The sequence below is a fragment of the Paralichthys olivaceus genome, chromosome 18 (genome assembly GCF_024713975.1).
Source record: "Paralichthys olivaceus isolate ysfri-2021 chromosome 18, ASM2471397v2, whole genome shotgun sequence".
Classification (NCBI taxonomy): domain Eukaryota; kingdom Metazoa; phylum Chordata; class Actinopteri; order Pleuronectiformes; family Paralichthyidae; genus Paralichthys; species Paralichthys olivaceus.
Window position 1 is genome coordinate 18,589,432 of NC_091110.1, and position 15,926 is coordinate 18,605,357.

The following is a 15,926-nucleotide window of genomic DNA, read 5'->3' on the forward strand; positions in this document are numbered from 1 at the left end:
TTTTCACAAGAGTGGGACGGAGGGACGGACAAAAACAGGTGGAACAAATAATCCTGTTGTTTTCACTGGTTCGTTTCATCTAAATTGTACGAGATGTAGTTTTCTTTACCCCAGAAAAGGCCCTTAATATTTAAATACTTCATATTTAAATACTTTATATGTACATCGAGGGGACCCTCTCTATGGAGGCCGCCGTGCCACTAGATGTCACTAAATTCTACACACTGTACCTTTAAGTCACTTCAGCGCTCCTTGACTTTTACTTGCAGCTTCTCATTAAAACTATGCACCTCGTATCTCTGCAGCGAGCAGCACAACTGGAGGCATAATGGGCAAAACAACAGAGATGAAACTAAAATTCGATGCAGTGCACTTATTCCCTCGGCACTTCATTTAATGGAAAACAGTGTCGAGATGAGATATTTAGGAGGAAAAAAGGATTTGAGGTTTAAGGCAGGAAAACAGTTTCACTCATGTTTATTTCCAACACACAGACAAGCAATTACACGCGTCTTTGTGTGTGGGACCGTCGAGTCTATTAATATATAAAGTTTAATTTAAAATGCTGAAGGTGATTCTCTTGCTATTTTAACTTAACAGTCTAATTAAGGAAAGTTAAATTGTACTTATTCTCCCTCAAGGTGACTTGTTTCTGCGGGAGACACTCGTGCTCATCTGATAAATGAAGTACAGTATGTTTAGAAACAGAGGCTTTAAAGGTCGACTGTGAGCAGACGACACGAGAAGGTCAAGGGTCAAAGGTGAGAGAGTTACCGACGGAGGAGATGTCGGCGAAAGGATCCTCCCCCTCCTCTGCACCGATCAGGTCGTTTTTACCTTTCTTGGCTTTGCCTCGTTTCAGAACTGTGAAGGAAACAGAAAAATTCAGCATGTGCCCTTAAATCATAATATAGTTTCAGTAATGAACAGTGTAGGAACGGTGCTGTCGTGCAACACAAGCATTTTCATATTGCATTTCAGTGCAACAACCCTCAATCCCAACGCAGAATATAGAATGTGTGTGTGTGTGTGTGTGTGTGTGTGTGTGTGTGTGTGTGTGTGTGTGTGTGGAGCAGTGAGCTAATTGGAAAATATGAATAGCAGGCATCAATCATGTTTCTCATTTGGAGATTTTCTGCCTTCCTGCTTGACGCCAGCCTCGGAATGAAAAACTGCCAGCAGGGATGTGTGATCGTCACGTGACCGGCTCCGTGTCACCGTGTCCTTCTCCACGGCTAAAAAACCACGGTCGTCCCCTCGAGCAGGCTGCTGCTGAGAGGAGAACCAAATCTTAAATCTCTCTTTTTAATCTTAAATGGAGACAGAGTCAGAGCCCTTTGATTTGAGATGTGCACTATGACAATGACCAGTGGAAACAGAAAAACATTTTATTCCTAGATCGTTCACACTTCAGATTCTTTGAGCACTACGGCGTTTTACTAACAGGTCAGACATTGAGCGTTAACAGAGAGGAGAGATCGAGGACGACACGGAGCAAAGGGCCAAACCTGCGTCTGCTTTAGAGGCAACACCTTCAGACAAGGAGGAGGGTGAACATGAGAGGGAAGGAACTGGGTAATTCTATCCCTCTCTAAATGAAACATCAAATATTTTAGAAGCATCGTTTCCTAAATCTTCTCTTCTCAAACGTTGGACAAATGATTTTAGAACGAAGGATCTCGAATATCCGCCGGGATTGACACCGAGCTCCATCACTCGTACCCGTCACTCATCTGACGAGGGCCAGCTCCATATTTTCCAACAACATCAGAATGACTCTTTCTCTCTGGTCTCCCACGTATCCCACATAATCCCACATATGCAAATAATTGGGAACAAGAGGCCGCCAGCTGCCGTCACTTATCTGGAACCTTCAGCTCGGATTTGTCTGCTCTGTGTGCGTCCGTTTACTGGCAAACGAATTTCCATGTGTGTATTAACAAATCTAATAGGACTGACTGTAAATCCCACTGATTAACCCTCATCCTCACATCGGCCCTAATGGACTGACATCATGAGCGAGAGACAGAGAGGGGGAGGGAGAGACAGAGAAAGAGAGAGACAGAGAGAGGGAGAGAGAGAGAGATGAATTATTTCTGCTGCAAAAAAAAGCAACATGAGTGAAAACCATGATTATCGCTCCAGTACCAGGCTGATCATAAGTGCTGGTTCTATGATTGCACTTATTATACATATTTTTATATATATGTATATATTTGGCTGGCATGGTAACAAACATTCCTGTCTGCATTTAGAGAATAGGAGTTAGTTATCCAGAGAAATTCATAAACTAAATTGAATTAACTCTGTAAATAAAAATCAACCAGCAGCACTATTTGCCGTGTGCCATCTTCCATAAGATTTTTACAGTCCACGCAGGCGGCCGGCCAAAAGTTTGAATTATGAGTTGAGAAACTCAAAATATTCCCTCTGTTCACAGATTTAAAGAAAAGCTGGACAAATGTCACGTCACACCAGAGCGACCTTTAGTCCAGAGGGAAGCAGACGTTTAGTTCACTCACAACTGACCTTTAATAAAACTGCTCCCAGGGAGAAATCTTCAGAAACTGTTTCCAGAGTTGACGTGTGCACAGAGACACTAAAGAGTTTTTCGCTTGTGGCGTCTTTGCTGGAACTGGTAATAGCTTCTTTTTTTTTTCTTGAGCTCTGATTGGCCAACATGGCGTTAGGGATAAATCAGCACCTGAGGGTTTGTCGTGATGGTGACAGAGTGACGGGGGGGAAGAAACCTCTCGGGTTTATCATCGCTCCCCGCCCTGTGGTAAATAACTGTGGTAGAGTAGATTTTCACCTGGAAGGTTTTGTTTCCTCTTGTACCACGCACCGTCCAGCGGAGACTTCTCCTCTGCAATCTCATCCTCCTCCTCCAGCAACACCTCCTCTGCAGCAGGAGAGAGAAAGAAGAAGGTTTTGGGTTTTTTTCCTAACACAACAAACGCCGCCTCACGCTGCTCCAGAGATTGAATCTAACCCGCTTTGCAGATCCACTCCAAGTATCCAGTCAGCTCTCGTTCGATCTGCTGCTGCCTCCGAAGCTTCAGGAACTCCTGCCTCTTCTCCACTCGCTCTCTTTCTTTGGCAAATTCTCTGTTCAAACATACACATGCATGTTTTTAATCATACGTGACTACAGCTTTGGGATACATGCATTCATTTTCGCAGCGATCTTACCCCGACAGGACACCGAGCACCAGGTTGAGCATGAAGAAGGACCCGATGATGATGAGAGGGATGAAGTAGAGCCAGTTCCAGGTGTTTCCTGCCACATCGTTGGTCTAGAGACATAAAATAAATAAACAGATGAAGTGTGTAACACCTAATACAATAAAACCAATATACAAAAATATCAATGGAAACCAAGTCCCAACATTTCAATTCACTAAATCAGGATTTTTATCTGGATCTTCCCCAAAAGGTGAATGGGTTGTTTCTCCACAGAATTTCATGGAGATGTGTTGAATAGTTTCAGTGTAATCTGCTAACAAACAAACAAAAACATAATAAATACCTAGAGCGTCACTTTTCATTTTCTTGGTATTGTCTTTAAAATAACAAACGTGTTTTGTGTGCGTACTTAAAGTAAAAATGTAATTTCAGTCAGAAACAGTGAACGAACATCTCACAAATAAAAAGTACATGGAACATTATAAAAACAAAAAAAAGACTGCCCTCAATCACAGCTGTGAATAAGAATGTATTTTTAACCAAGTTGGCTGAGGACACAAAAAAACATTTGGCAACTTCAGCGTCAATCGAAAAAAAAAAACTGACGACTTTTCAGTTTGAAAACCAAAAAGCAATTTAAAAAGTTTCCTTCCACACGAAACCATTGACTGATGCTCAGTCGTCTATCAGGGCAAAACAAATGTTTAATTCAGCGAGAGGAGCAGGATCCGAAACATTCCTACTTCTATTACGAATGAATTGTCCACAGACGATTCAGTCTTCTAATGGGACTCACATCATGACTGGGGTGAACAAACAGCTCTCACACACACACACACACACACACACACACACACACACACACACACACACACACACAAACCGGATTCTCAAACCATGAGGTCCGCTGAGGTTCACCGCAGATGTTGGGTGAAAGGGTCTGGCTCACATTAAGTGTTCCAGTCTATCCAGTGATGGATCAATGAGCGTAAATAAACATGGACATCCACTTAATCGCGTTGTGCAAACATGAAGCCGAAATATCAGAGACAGGGCACGTCCGTCTGGTACATGGTGATGTCATCAAGAGGTTTCTTTTAAATCATCAAATCATTCATTAAAACCAAACTTACGGAAAAAATACATTTAAATTAGTTTGATAAGAAGCATTTTGACTCATTCATTTGGTTCATGTCCCCTCCACTCACAAGGAGGAGGCGGCCAGGTTTACGACCTGTACTGCAGCCAGCCACCAGGGGGCGATCAATATGATTAGGCTTGATTTTCTTTTGACTCCTAATGGTCGATGTCGGTGTTGTGATCTAAAGTCCAGAGACTCCTGGAGTACTGTACTTTATGTTTGCCGACATGGACCGACTTCAACAGTGCTGAATGCTCATGCTCGTTTCCCCCCCAGGGGGTTGTGGGAGTCGGCGCCCTCTGTGTTTGATCGGTGGCGCCCACGCGGCGGCCTGTTAGCAGGGGAGCGACCTGCGGACTGACGGGCCGTGTGAAGCACGGTGACATTTTGCAGACGCCAGTGTTGATGCGCTGCCGCACGCTGGCTGTAATTGTGATGGGAGGTTCAGGGCGGCTGAATAAGCAGACTGGAGATCTATATGATGTACCCGGGTATGTGAGATAATAACACACACACACACACACACACACACACACACACACACACACACACACACACACACACACACACACACGCACACACGCACACACACACAGTAGCACGGCCTCGGCCTCAGCTGTCAGAGAAGCAGCAGCCCACACATCGGAATAAATGGCTGGCAGAAGCTTCACTTTCTCCCGACACGTCCAACATCTCATGACTGTCTCATCATCTCGTGTAAATGTTTCACACGAACGCCGTCTCCGATCGGTTCAGTTCAACTTGTTCAACATCTGTTTCCTCTGCGAAGGTCAGATGAGAAAACAACAACGGAGTTCCACCGAGTGGAAGCTTTTAAAGCTGTTTTAATTAAAAACAGTAGGTAGAGACCAAAATGGAGCTAAAAGGAGAATGAACATTAGATTTGAATTTACTATAATGACAGAAAGACAATGAATTTAATGAATAAATCATAAAATAAATGAAAATACCCTTTTAGACTTTTTATATCTATCTAATAATTCCAGAAATCACTGAGTCTCTGTCTGTGGCTCGACTGTGACGTTCTGACAATAAATCGTCACTTCAAGTGATTCTCCAGTTCCAGGTTCAGTGTCTGAGTCGAGCTTCAGACAGGTGAGCAGCTCTTTGTGCAGCAGCGGTGACGCAGCTTCACGACTCTGATGCTTTAAAAAGTAATGGTATGGCCCTGCTCTATTTAAAGTTAGTTTTGCTTTTCTTAAATTTATCAACTTAGCATCTCTGACAGCTTGCAGCTCTTCTCTGTTTGCAGCAGACACAGCGATGCTTCTCTCTCTCTCTCTGCTGAGCCGGGGGCTGAAAATGAAGTGTGTTGCGTCAGCTTTCAGTCCCAGAGTCAGCTGGTGAGGAGGGAAGACTTCTCTCCTGTTGACACGGCCTTAATTCTTAGCTGACAGCTCAGGCACACGAGCTGAGCTCAGGCGAGCTTGTGCAAACATTTTTCAGACTCTGAAACACGGCGAGGTCTCAAGGTGGAACCCTGAACCGCCCAGAGCTGCTGGTTTACTCCGATTTTAAGGGATTGGACGAGGTTAATGCACAGGAGCAAAACAAAATAAATCCGATTTTCTCATTGTTACCCCACCTTTAAGCACAATGTGTGTGGAGCCATGCACTGACATGAGCCCCACAGCACAGAAGATACGAGGCATATGGCAAATCAAGGCCACTGGCTACATGAATGTGATTGATTATAAAAAAAACTGCTGATGCACACTGTTGCCTTCAGGAAGCTTCTTGTAATGATGCCATATGTTGTTAAAGTGTCACGTGATGATGGAAGAAAAACTAAATAACATGGAGATTTAAATGCAACAAGAAAAAAAAGGCTGTTTATTCAGAAAGATTATCAAAAAAATGAAATGAAGAAACGATTAATGACTAAAAAAGCAAATGATGGTAAAGTTGGTTCGGAAAAAACCAAACTGATGAATATTTATCCCAAATTATTACTGTTCAATTACCGTCGGTCCGCAGGTCGGTCCCCCTGCTGACAGGCCGCACGGAGGGGGCTGACTCCCACAACCCCCTGGGGTAAACGAGCACGAAACAATCAACGTTTTAAAGGTTTTCATTTTGTTTAAACTTCTAAATTCTCTCTGGTAAGAACGTAAAATGATGCAAAGTCTCAAGAAACAACTAAGAGACTCCTCCATCCAGAAGTGAAGCCAAAGTAATCCCAGAGACGAAGTCATATTTCGAGAGAAAGTCTGCAGCTCGATCAGCGATGAAGTCTGAGCAGCCGTCAGACTCTGATGAAGAATCTTCTATCTGCAGGTGGTGATATCAGACCCTGAGGTTTTCGCTTCATCTTAATTTGGCTGAATTAGGAGTAATTGGCCACATTCCATGGAATCAGTGACGGGATCTATCTCACATCTGTGGTGTAAGAAGCATTTAGAGAAAACCCCGCAGGATGTGCTGCCGAAATCTGTTGAGTCATTTCGAGATATTAAAATTCATTCAAACCAAACAAATACAAGTGTGAGTGAAAACCGAGCCTCCGTGCTGCGTAACAACTCCGATCCTCCGCTCGAGGACTTTATGTAAGTTTACTTCATTTGGTTATTCCACCTCTGTTATTCCCATGAGTCATCTCTGCCTCTGAACCACCGGAGAGGAGAGAAGCAAAAAGCTGCCAAATAACTCAGAGCCGAGCATCGTGCGGTTTCCAGTGTGACAGTGAACACCCACTCTGAGCTTACAGCGCTGACAGCACGTGCACACGCACACACACATACACACACACACACACACACACACACAGCGATGGCATGGAAACCCTGCTGTGATGAAGACATCCACTCTGAATCAATCCCACAGCTCCTCACAGACCTGAAACATCCACAAGGAGCAGACTGAGCTCTGCAGCTCGGGAGCACGAGGTCTCCACAGAGCTGCTGGAAGAAGAAGATGAATTATATATCAACTCATCATAAGAGTTTCCTGTTAAATTAGATTCGAGGCTCTTATCTCGGCGCTGCTTCATCTATATTTTCACTTTAAAAGGATAAATTACTTCAGTTCCTAAGAGATTTCATTCCACACGGAGGTTTAGCTTTTGGCTTTTTGACACATTATGATTCACTGTAGGATTTTCAGATGTTATCCTTTTTTTTTTTAAATGGTTGCAGACCACAGACATATTAACCGATTTTTAGGAGAAGATCTAGCTGAGACACAGGACAACACGCTGGACGATGACACAAAAGATTTCGGCGCGCTGATTCCACAGACCTCAGAATCAAAACTTCATTTATTCGACTCCACAAATTTGTCCTTCTCTACTTTCCACCTGGTATGGGAGACAAAAGTCTTATTTATCATGTTGGACGCCATGTTTCAGCTCTGAACCCCTGTGATTATCGGTAGGGTTGAATCCCACCAGGCGTCGACAACCTTTCCTTCAGGACTTGTCAGTGAATTCTGATTTTCTTTGCACAGTATAAAAAAAAAAAAAAAAGAGCATGTGCTCCTGGGATGCATTTACACACTTAACTTCGGTGTCTTTGCTTCCACATCATTGCCTCAGCGAGATGCAGTAATTACAGAATTCACACACAGTCGTGACTGATCGTCCTCACGATGTGTAACCGTCTCTCTGCGCTGCTCTATTTTTACAAGGATTTGACGAGCGCTCTGACAAGGTCAAGGTGCAGCCGCCTCAGCGACTCACACGGCTCTAATGAAGTGAGAGGAAAAGATGCACACACACACACACACAAATACACACACATTAAACTGCAACCCAACGTCACTGTGACATCTCCCATTGGTTTGTGAGCTGCCGTTCTGAAGCCTCTAGCTTGACATCGTGTCCAGCGACGTTTTTTAAAACCAGATGTAACCATATTTGGAGGACGCCGATTGCACCCAGCTGTCAATCACACGGCATCCACATTCTCTGGGTATAACGCTAGTTCCCCGTTGTGGAAAATTACTGATAACAGTAATAGTTATTTGAGATTTCTTCGACGTCACAGCAGAAAAATTGTGCCGACTTTCTTTACAAAGACACAATTCAAATGGAGGCAGATTTAATACGAAGCGATGTGCACATTTGTTAAAGTGTGAAGCCAGAACATGACACAGCGGAGGTAATTAAGGGAGCTTCCAACCCGATGGCGGCCACTGGGTCAGTAGAAGAGACAGGAAGTGTAATAAAGTCACGGTGCATGAAATGAAGATTTCCACATTATCAACGCTGAGGAAACCACCCACACGCCCTGCAGCTGCTGCAGCACAGTCACTTCCCGCTGACTGGCTCGGAGCTAAAGCAAAGAATCACTGTCATGGTGTTACGGATTTTTTTAAAAATGATGATGTTATCTTTAACGTATTTCCTTTATCACTAATTTTTAATGTTACACGCACGCCGTCCAGCGACGCTTACGAAAGAAGCGTTACAAACATTTTTCTAACCTTAGCAAAAAATCCTTTTTTATTCCTACAGGGACGCCACCTTTGACCACAGCGGGACGCAGAGACTCAGCAACTGAAAGACGTCAGAATCTGGGAGTCAGATCTGAGCTGCTGCTGGACGCTGATAACACGGCAACGGTATCGAACACGGGATCTGAAGGGAAAATGAAGGTGAACATGTGTCGGGCTGCAGAGAGATAAAACACATGTTCTGTTGGGAACAAGAAGCAATGCAGATGATTTATTTACAGTGAGGAAATTAATACAGAGTTTTAACCTTGAGACGGCGAAAGAGAAACTTAGTGGATGTTGGGGAGGGAGGGAATGACAGAGTCATATGGAAGGATAATGCTCATTATTTTTCTCTGCTTGCGTAATTTAAACTTCTGGACGTGTAATCTGGCCTCCGACGCTCTAGAAGTTGTATATCAGTAGCATCCACCGTGTGGTTTAGCCGCTAAAGACGACACTGATGGGAGGATATTCCGCTCAAGTGGAAAGCGGCGGCTCTGCAGCGGCTGGCAGCATCACCGTCATTAGCATAAGCTTAAATCTCCCTTCATTTGGACTCTGTTGCCTTTTCCTCATGATTAAAACATCAAGGAGGAGCGTCGACTCAGTTTGGTGACATTTTGTCCTCTGCAGGTTTCGCTCACTTCACTCAACGCCGACCCATTCATGTCAACGGGATTACTGCGATTTCCATTCCTGCAATTATAATAATAACAAAAAAATGCGTTAACCACGAAACTAGACGAGAAACCCGACACCTGCACGTGAGCCAGTGTGGACGCTCTGACTGAAAAGCAGGCGACTGATTTCCCAGATCAGAGCCTTGTCTGATGATGTTGCATTACATATTGCAAAAGTTGAGTCAGATGCAGATTCTTCATCATTTTCTTGCTGGTGACCTCCTCTTCTTCTTCTTCTTCTTCTTCTTAAGGAAGTGGTGTCATTGAAATGTAATAAGTGTTAATCGCAGTCTTTTTTGTGCCTTTACACTGAGTTTGCATCACACACATGAAAGTCTCTCAAATATTAAATCTTCATGATGAACAAATCTCGCTTCTTTCACCCCCCCCCCCCCGGTTTTATTTCATCTTCTCCGTCTCTGAAGTGATGTCACAGCGTCACCGGGAACACGCCCTCGTTGTAAATAACTGAAGAATAACACGGAGGACAGCAGCGTTTCATTTCTTCACATCAGACCACGGGCTGCTGCTGTGTGGCCTCCCCGGGGGGGGGCTGAGGGTCTGAGGTGAGTGAGAGAGGGCGGGGTGGGGGGGAGGAAAGATGGTTATGAAGGGGGAGGATGGGGGAGGTGATCTTTTCTTTTGCACCATTAGAGAGGAGGGTCGAAACGATCCCCCTCAGGGCTGAGGTAGCACAGTCATCAATCTGCGAGGTGAACGCCGGGTTACAGGAAAGTATATAATCCACAGAATAGAGCCCCCCCCCCCCCCCACACATCTGCAACCGAGAGTGCATCTACATGTGTAGACTCCAGATATTATTCCCTGCATGCTCCGCTGCATCCACACAAACACACCTATGGCTCTTTTTCTTCTGCATCGTCGTCATGATCTCTCCTCGTGCTGAGCCGAAGCTTTAGGGAGAACTTGTGGAGCTCAGATGAGGTTCAGGCATTTTAAAAAAGGTGAAAACAACCAGCAGAGCACAGACATGTTAAACAAACTCATAGATATCAGTCCTCTAGATATCCCTGATCTTCTTTATCTAGATCCATGAATTTGTCTCGAGGAAATCGGAGTAAACGTCAAAAAACTGACGTCTCCGTCCACCCTGAAATTAAACAAATGACAACATAACCTCTTTGGAGGAAATAATAACGTTACTACCCATTCTGCAATGAAAATGTTCTTCCTTCTTGCTTGTTTTTCTGACTTGAGTTAGTGAGGCATTCCCCAAAGTGCAGGATATGAAACATATATATTTTGAGGTGTAGGTGGGCAGGTCAGCAGGTTTAAGAACAGCTCTAACAGGGAGGAAAGTGAAAAGAGAAATACTGAGATAGGTGGGCAGCAAGAAATACGGTCAGGAAAGACACAATAAGCCAGAAATAAAAATAACCGGGAGGATCAAAAGAAATGAGTTAGAAGGAAAAGAGCCAAATACAAAGAAAAAGCTCCGACTGAGAGAAATTTCTCAGATCACAGCGGCGTACGCAGGTCTCCAGCGCTTAGGATAATGAGCCGGGAGAAGCGACGGGAGACGATTGGAGTGAAACGACGAGGAAGATGGAGAGGAAGAGGAGGAAAGAGAAAACATGGCTGTGTGAGTGGCTCAAAATGTACCGCCACGTCTCCCGGGAGAGGAAAACACGGGGCCGAGAGACAAAGGGAGGAGACGGACGGACGGAATAAATGGTGGGGAATAAAAGGAGGAGAGGAGCAAAGACGGAAAGCAAGAAAGAAATAAAGAATTAATGCAACAAATGCTTCAAATAAAAATGAAATCAATCACATCTACACCACACTAAAGTGCGGAGGGGTCTGACTATTATCTGAATCCACTGTGTATTTTCTCATTTGGCAGATTTCATGAGGCGTGCGTTTGATTTTTCATCATTTCGTTAAAAAAACATGCAGCTCTGAGTCAGAGCGCCATTGTGGGATCGGTCTAGACACGTTGCCATGTCTTAGTTCCGCTTGACTGGACGTCTCTCGTCCTTTAGGGATTCTTATTTCTTAAGTGTTCCGTTTTTTAAAAAGGCGTCGTCGTGCTTTCAGCTGCCCTGAAAAACCGGAGAGGTGCAGACACTTGAAAGAGAGAAAAAGTAGTGAAAACTTCAACAGCTGGAGGGCGGAGGGTCGTACCAGTGACCCAGATGTGTAACACACATCAGAGTCCAGAGCTTCAAATATTGAGACATGTGAATACACATATTTAGTCGTAACACAGTGTTTTTGTGATTTGTGTTTGGTGCATTATAAGGAAAACTTCAACCAACATGGAATCGATCAGGAAATGTCAGCAGGAAGCAGCTGCTGGTCAAACATCCAAACAAACCAGTTGTTTATTAACGTGTGCAGACAACTTAATATAATATTATAATATAATAATATAATATTAACTTAACTGCACCAGGAGCCTTTAAAGGGACTTTAAACCAAAGCAACTTAAAGGAAATTATGGAAACTATTTAAAATCTGCAAAACAACACATGCATCTGATGTAACTTCCTGTTAAAGTAATGAAATATTCTTTTCTTTTTAAAAAAATAAACTTATATGCTCATTTGTATTCGCTGCATTGCTCCGTGGACACTGACAGCGGACAGGAACAATGTGTCCCCTGTGTCACTGTTACTTCCTCACCACTCATCCAGAAACGGAACTGACAACCTGACAACCTGCGGTGGGACTTCACCTGTTCACCATCTCTGCTGCAGGTTATACATATATACACACACACACACACACACACACACACACACACACACACACACACACACACACACAACCAAGATATAATAATATAATTACTCCAAGAAAAGATCGTAGATTTGAGAAGTTGATGAAAAACACGCGGGGGACAGACAGACTCACAGACACTCCACAATCTGGAGTACAGACTCACGCTGTAGAGGATCTCCACCCAGCCCTCCATGGTGATGCACTGGAACACAGTGAGCACCGCAAACAGGATGTTGTCGAAGTTGGTGATACCGAAGTTGGGTCCGGTCCAGTATTCTCTGCACTGCGTCCCGTTGGGACACGTCCTGGCCGGAGGCTCCAGGCCGCACGGCCAATCCGCTGCTTTCTCCCCTGAGCACAAGACAAAGGAAAAGAGTGAGTTATGGATATTTCTGTTATCGGGGGAACTCGTGGTCTCCTGTTGGATTTCATGATGCAAAGTCACCGTGCGATCGGACGCGGACGAGTCTATGACCAGGACAGAAAGTGCTCGCAGCTTTAGTCGTCTTAGTGTGTGTGTGTGTGTGTGTGTGTGTGTTGGGATTACACAAGATGTGTTCTGTGCTTGAGTTCTCCAGGCTAATGTGGAGGCTGCTGAGAGTCTGTGTAAAGGATGTGCAGGCACATATGTCAGCAGTCCAGGACCAGGATAATGAATAAATCTGCTGAGTACAGAACAGATGCCTCGTGCACCCAGCGTTTCATACGGGAACCAGCTCCGATCACAGGCTGTGCCAAGTTTTAACGATGATTTGCGGAGCCATTTTGCACAGCCGACATATCTCTGGTGTCAGTCCTGCACGATGCAGCGTCTCCCACGTACGGACAGGTGCTGCGTCAGCCGGCCTCTACATCTCCATCATCTTTTACTGGGAGCTGCTCCTGTGAGGCTGCCTCCTCCTCGTCCTCACCGTGTGTGTGTGTGTGTGTGAGACCACCGGGCCGGGCGTGGCTAACACAGGCCCACCTGCATCACTGTAAATCATCCCCTTATCAACCGCGCCACCTCCTCCGGTATCTAACCACCGGCTCGTCCCTTCAGTCTTTGCCATTTCTTTCTGTCTACCACATTAATCCTGCTGCTGACTCCACTTGCCACCCACCACGTCCGGGCTTAGTCTCCGTCCTGTCTGGAGCCCAAACCGGGGACGCCTGATCCATCCAATCCTCAGACGCCGTGTCCTGCCAAGCTCTGCTGCTGCCGCCTTCCCCCGCTCGACCACACGAGCTACTTCGAACCCCTGCCCCTTTGTACCGCCACCATTAGTCACTAATTAGGCAATTTCACTGTCATTACTGCTGCCGGCCTGTGTGTGCGATGAGCAGAGTGTGTGCTCGTTGGGCATCTGCTTATGTCAGAGCATTTTTTTTTGCTTTTCAATCCTAAAAGTTTTTCACAGCAGCGAACACATGAGAGAACACATACTCGAACATGTGACACGAGTGAGTCTGCCGTGCTACCTGCCCGTCGCTCACGCACAAAAACTGAAACAACACGACAACAGGGCGAGTTTACAACGTTATCACCAGCACCGCTCAGAGTAATGGAGCCGTGCTGCGTCTCTGGGACTAAAATAACCCAGAACACACATACTGTACATTAACAGGCTGTCACAGCAGCTCACACCACGACGAGCAGCCTGACACACACTCACACACACACTCACACACACACACACAGACACACACACCAAGTGAAAAAACCCTCAAGTCACATCTTCACCCTCTCTGACACCAGCAGTGGGAATTAAAACCTCATAATTTCTGTCACTACGTTACACAATGAGTTACTTCAGCCAAACAACCTGTTCTCTACCTGTTATCAGGATTTTTATTTAAGTTCTGTGATATTTTGTTGATCCAGCACCCTTTTACTAGATTTGCATGATTTTTCCATATTTTCTCCTTGTATGTTTACCTGTGATTTAAAATGCAATTACATTTAATATGCCAATCAATTAATGGTGAGTAAAATTAACTAGTAAAATAATCAGATATAATTATTAGGTCCTAAATGCACAAACCTTTTCAGGGAAATTAAATATTAAGAAATCTCAGGAGCAATATACGATAGAGTTTTGTTGCAGGGCATTAACATTTTTGAAGTAATTCCTATAAATGGAGCAGTAATGCAAAATATACATGATGAAGTACATAAAACTTATTTTAGCTCCAACTCACATCAAAATGTCCTATCAGGTTTTATTGCTGCAATATCCTCACGAGCACAAACGTCTGATGTCGGACAAAGATGAACAAGCCGACCGCAAACTCATTAACAGCGTCTGAGTTAGCGTTCGATCAGGAGGCCGAACACATAATAATCTGTATCGAGTCACAGCCGAGGCCCTCGATCAAAACCTGAAGATTGAGAATATTTCCATTCATCAAAACCGGGATGTGAAAAACGGCTGTCAGACATTCTGCTGTGCTCTTGTTTCTCATGTTGATATAAGAACACCGGCCGCTGCGGACGTGCAGCTACACGTACATACAGAAGTTATGAATCATTTATGGGCAACTGCATTAAAATGTAATGTAATATACAGTTTGTTCTCGGCCGTGACTAACACACGATCGCTGCCCTAAGAGGAGAAAAGTTTTCCTGGCATCGACTCGGCGGATAATGAAAGACAAGCTGTTGCTCTCACCGGTGTCGGTCCTGAAGCAGGTGGTGTGGAACTTGCCCATGTAGAACTCCACCCCGATGATGGCAAACATGACGATGGCGAAGAAGAGCAGCAGGCCGATCTGAAGCAGAGGAACCATGGCTTTCATTATGGACTTCAGGACCACCTGGAGGCCTGAGAGACGAGGGAGAGGGGAGGAAGAGGGGAGGAAGAGGGGAGGAAGAGGGGAGCGGAGAGAGAGTCAGAGCTTTGTTGTCCTGGAAATCATTTGTTTGTTTGTTGAGGCATTAAAATATAAACAGGAAACATGTTCAAATGTCGGTAGAGTCACTTACTTGGGATTCCTGATACAAGTTTCAGGGGTCTCAGCACTCGGACCGCCCGCAGTGTTCTCAGGTCGAAGTCTGAACCCACCGTGGCCAAGATTCTGGAAACACACACATTAACATCATCAATATTTTACTGTTTCACTGCAACATATGCATTTCTGTTATTATCTCCGTCTACCAGAGCCGACGATGACGTCTTTTCTTTCTCTCAAAAACACAACTGTATTCAATTTGCACACACACACAGACACACACACACACACTGACACAGACACACACTCATACCATACGCTGGTCGCATATGTAGCTGATTACATCATGTGCCATTTATATCTGCTTTTACCTAGAAGTGGAGAAGTGACTGTGGCTGGCCCTTGTACGTACGTATGTATGTGTGTGTGTGTGTGTGTGTGTGTGTGTGTGTGTGTGTGTGTGTGTGTGTGTGTGTGTGTGTCCGCGTGCACTAGCCATTGAGCCACAGCTGGCAGTCCTCATTACAGGCTGCACACAGTAGGGTAGACTTAAGTGCTCCACTGAAACAGAAAGAAAACATGCTCCAGGCAAAAGAGAGAGAGATGGATGACATGCAGGAGGGGGGGGGGGGAGAGAAAGATGGACGATGCAGGAGAGAGGTCAACAAGAACGGGAGGAGGAGGAGGAGGAGGAGGAGGAGGAGGAATATCAAAGTAAGAATTAATATGGAGAGATAGAGTGTGAAGCGATCCAGGAACAGGGAGGACTTTAATTTGATCTGGAATCT

The 15,926-nt window shown here is 44.8% G+C and overlaps 1 protein-coding gene across 8 annotated transcripts in view; it reads right to left on the minus strand.

Moving 5' to 3' along the window:
* cacna1bb (calcium channel, voltage-dependent, N type, alpha 1B subunit, b) overlaps positions 1–15,926 on the minus strand; it is an 87,420-nt gene that overhangs the window by 39,600 nt on the left and 31,894 nt on the right. For all 8 annotated transcript variants that reach the window (XM_069514109.1, XM_069514112.1, XM_069514108.1 and 5 more), the window contains 7 exons: positions 15,173–15,264; positions 14,859–15,011; positions 12,371–12,558; positions 3,193–3,296; positions 2,993–3,108; positions 2,813–2,902; positions 775–864 (listed from right to left, as the gene is read on the minus strand). In XM_069514109.1, coding sequence (XP_069370210.1) covers positions 775–864; positions 2,813–2,902; positions 2,993–3,108; positions 3,193–3,296; positions 12,371–12,558; positions 14,859–15,011; positions 15,173–15,264 — 833 coding nt within the window. The remainder of the gene's footprint in view (positions 1–774; positions 865–2,812; positions 2,903–2,992; positions 3,109–3,192; positions 3,297–12,370; positions 12,559–14,858; positions 15,012–15,172; positions 15,265–15,926) is intronic.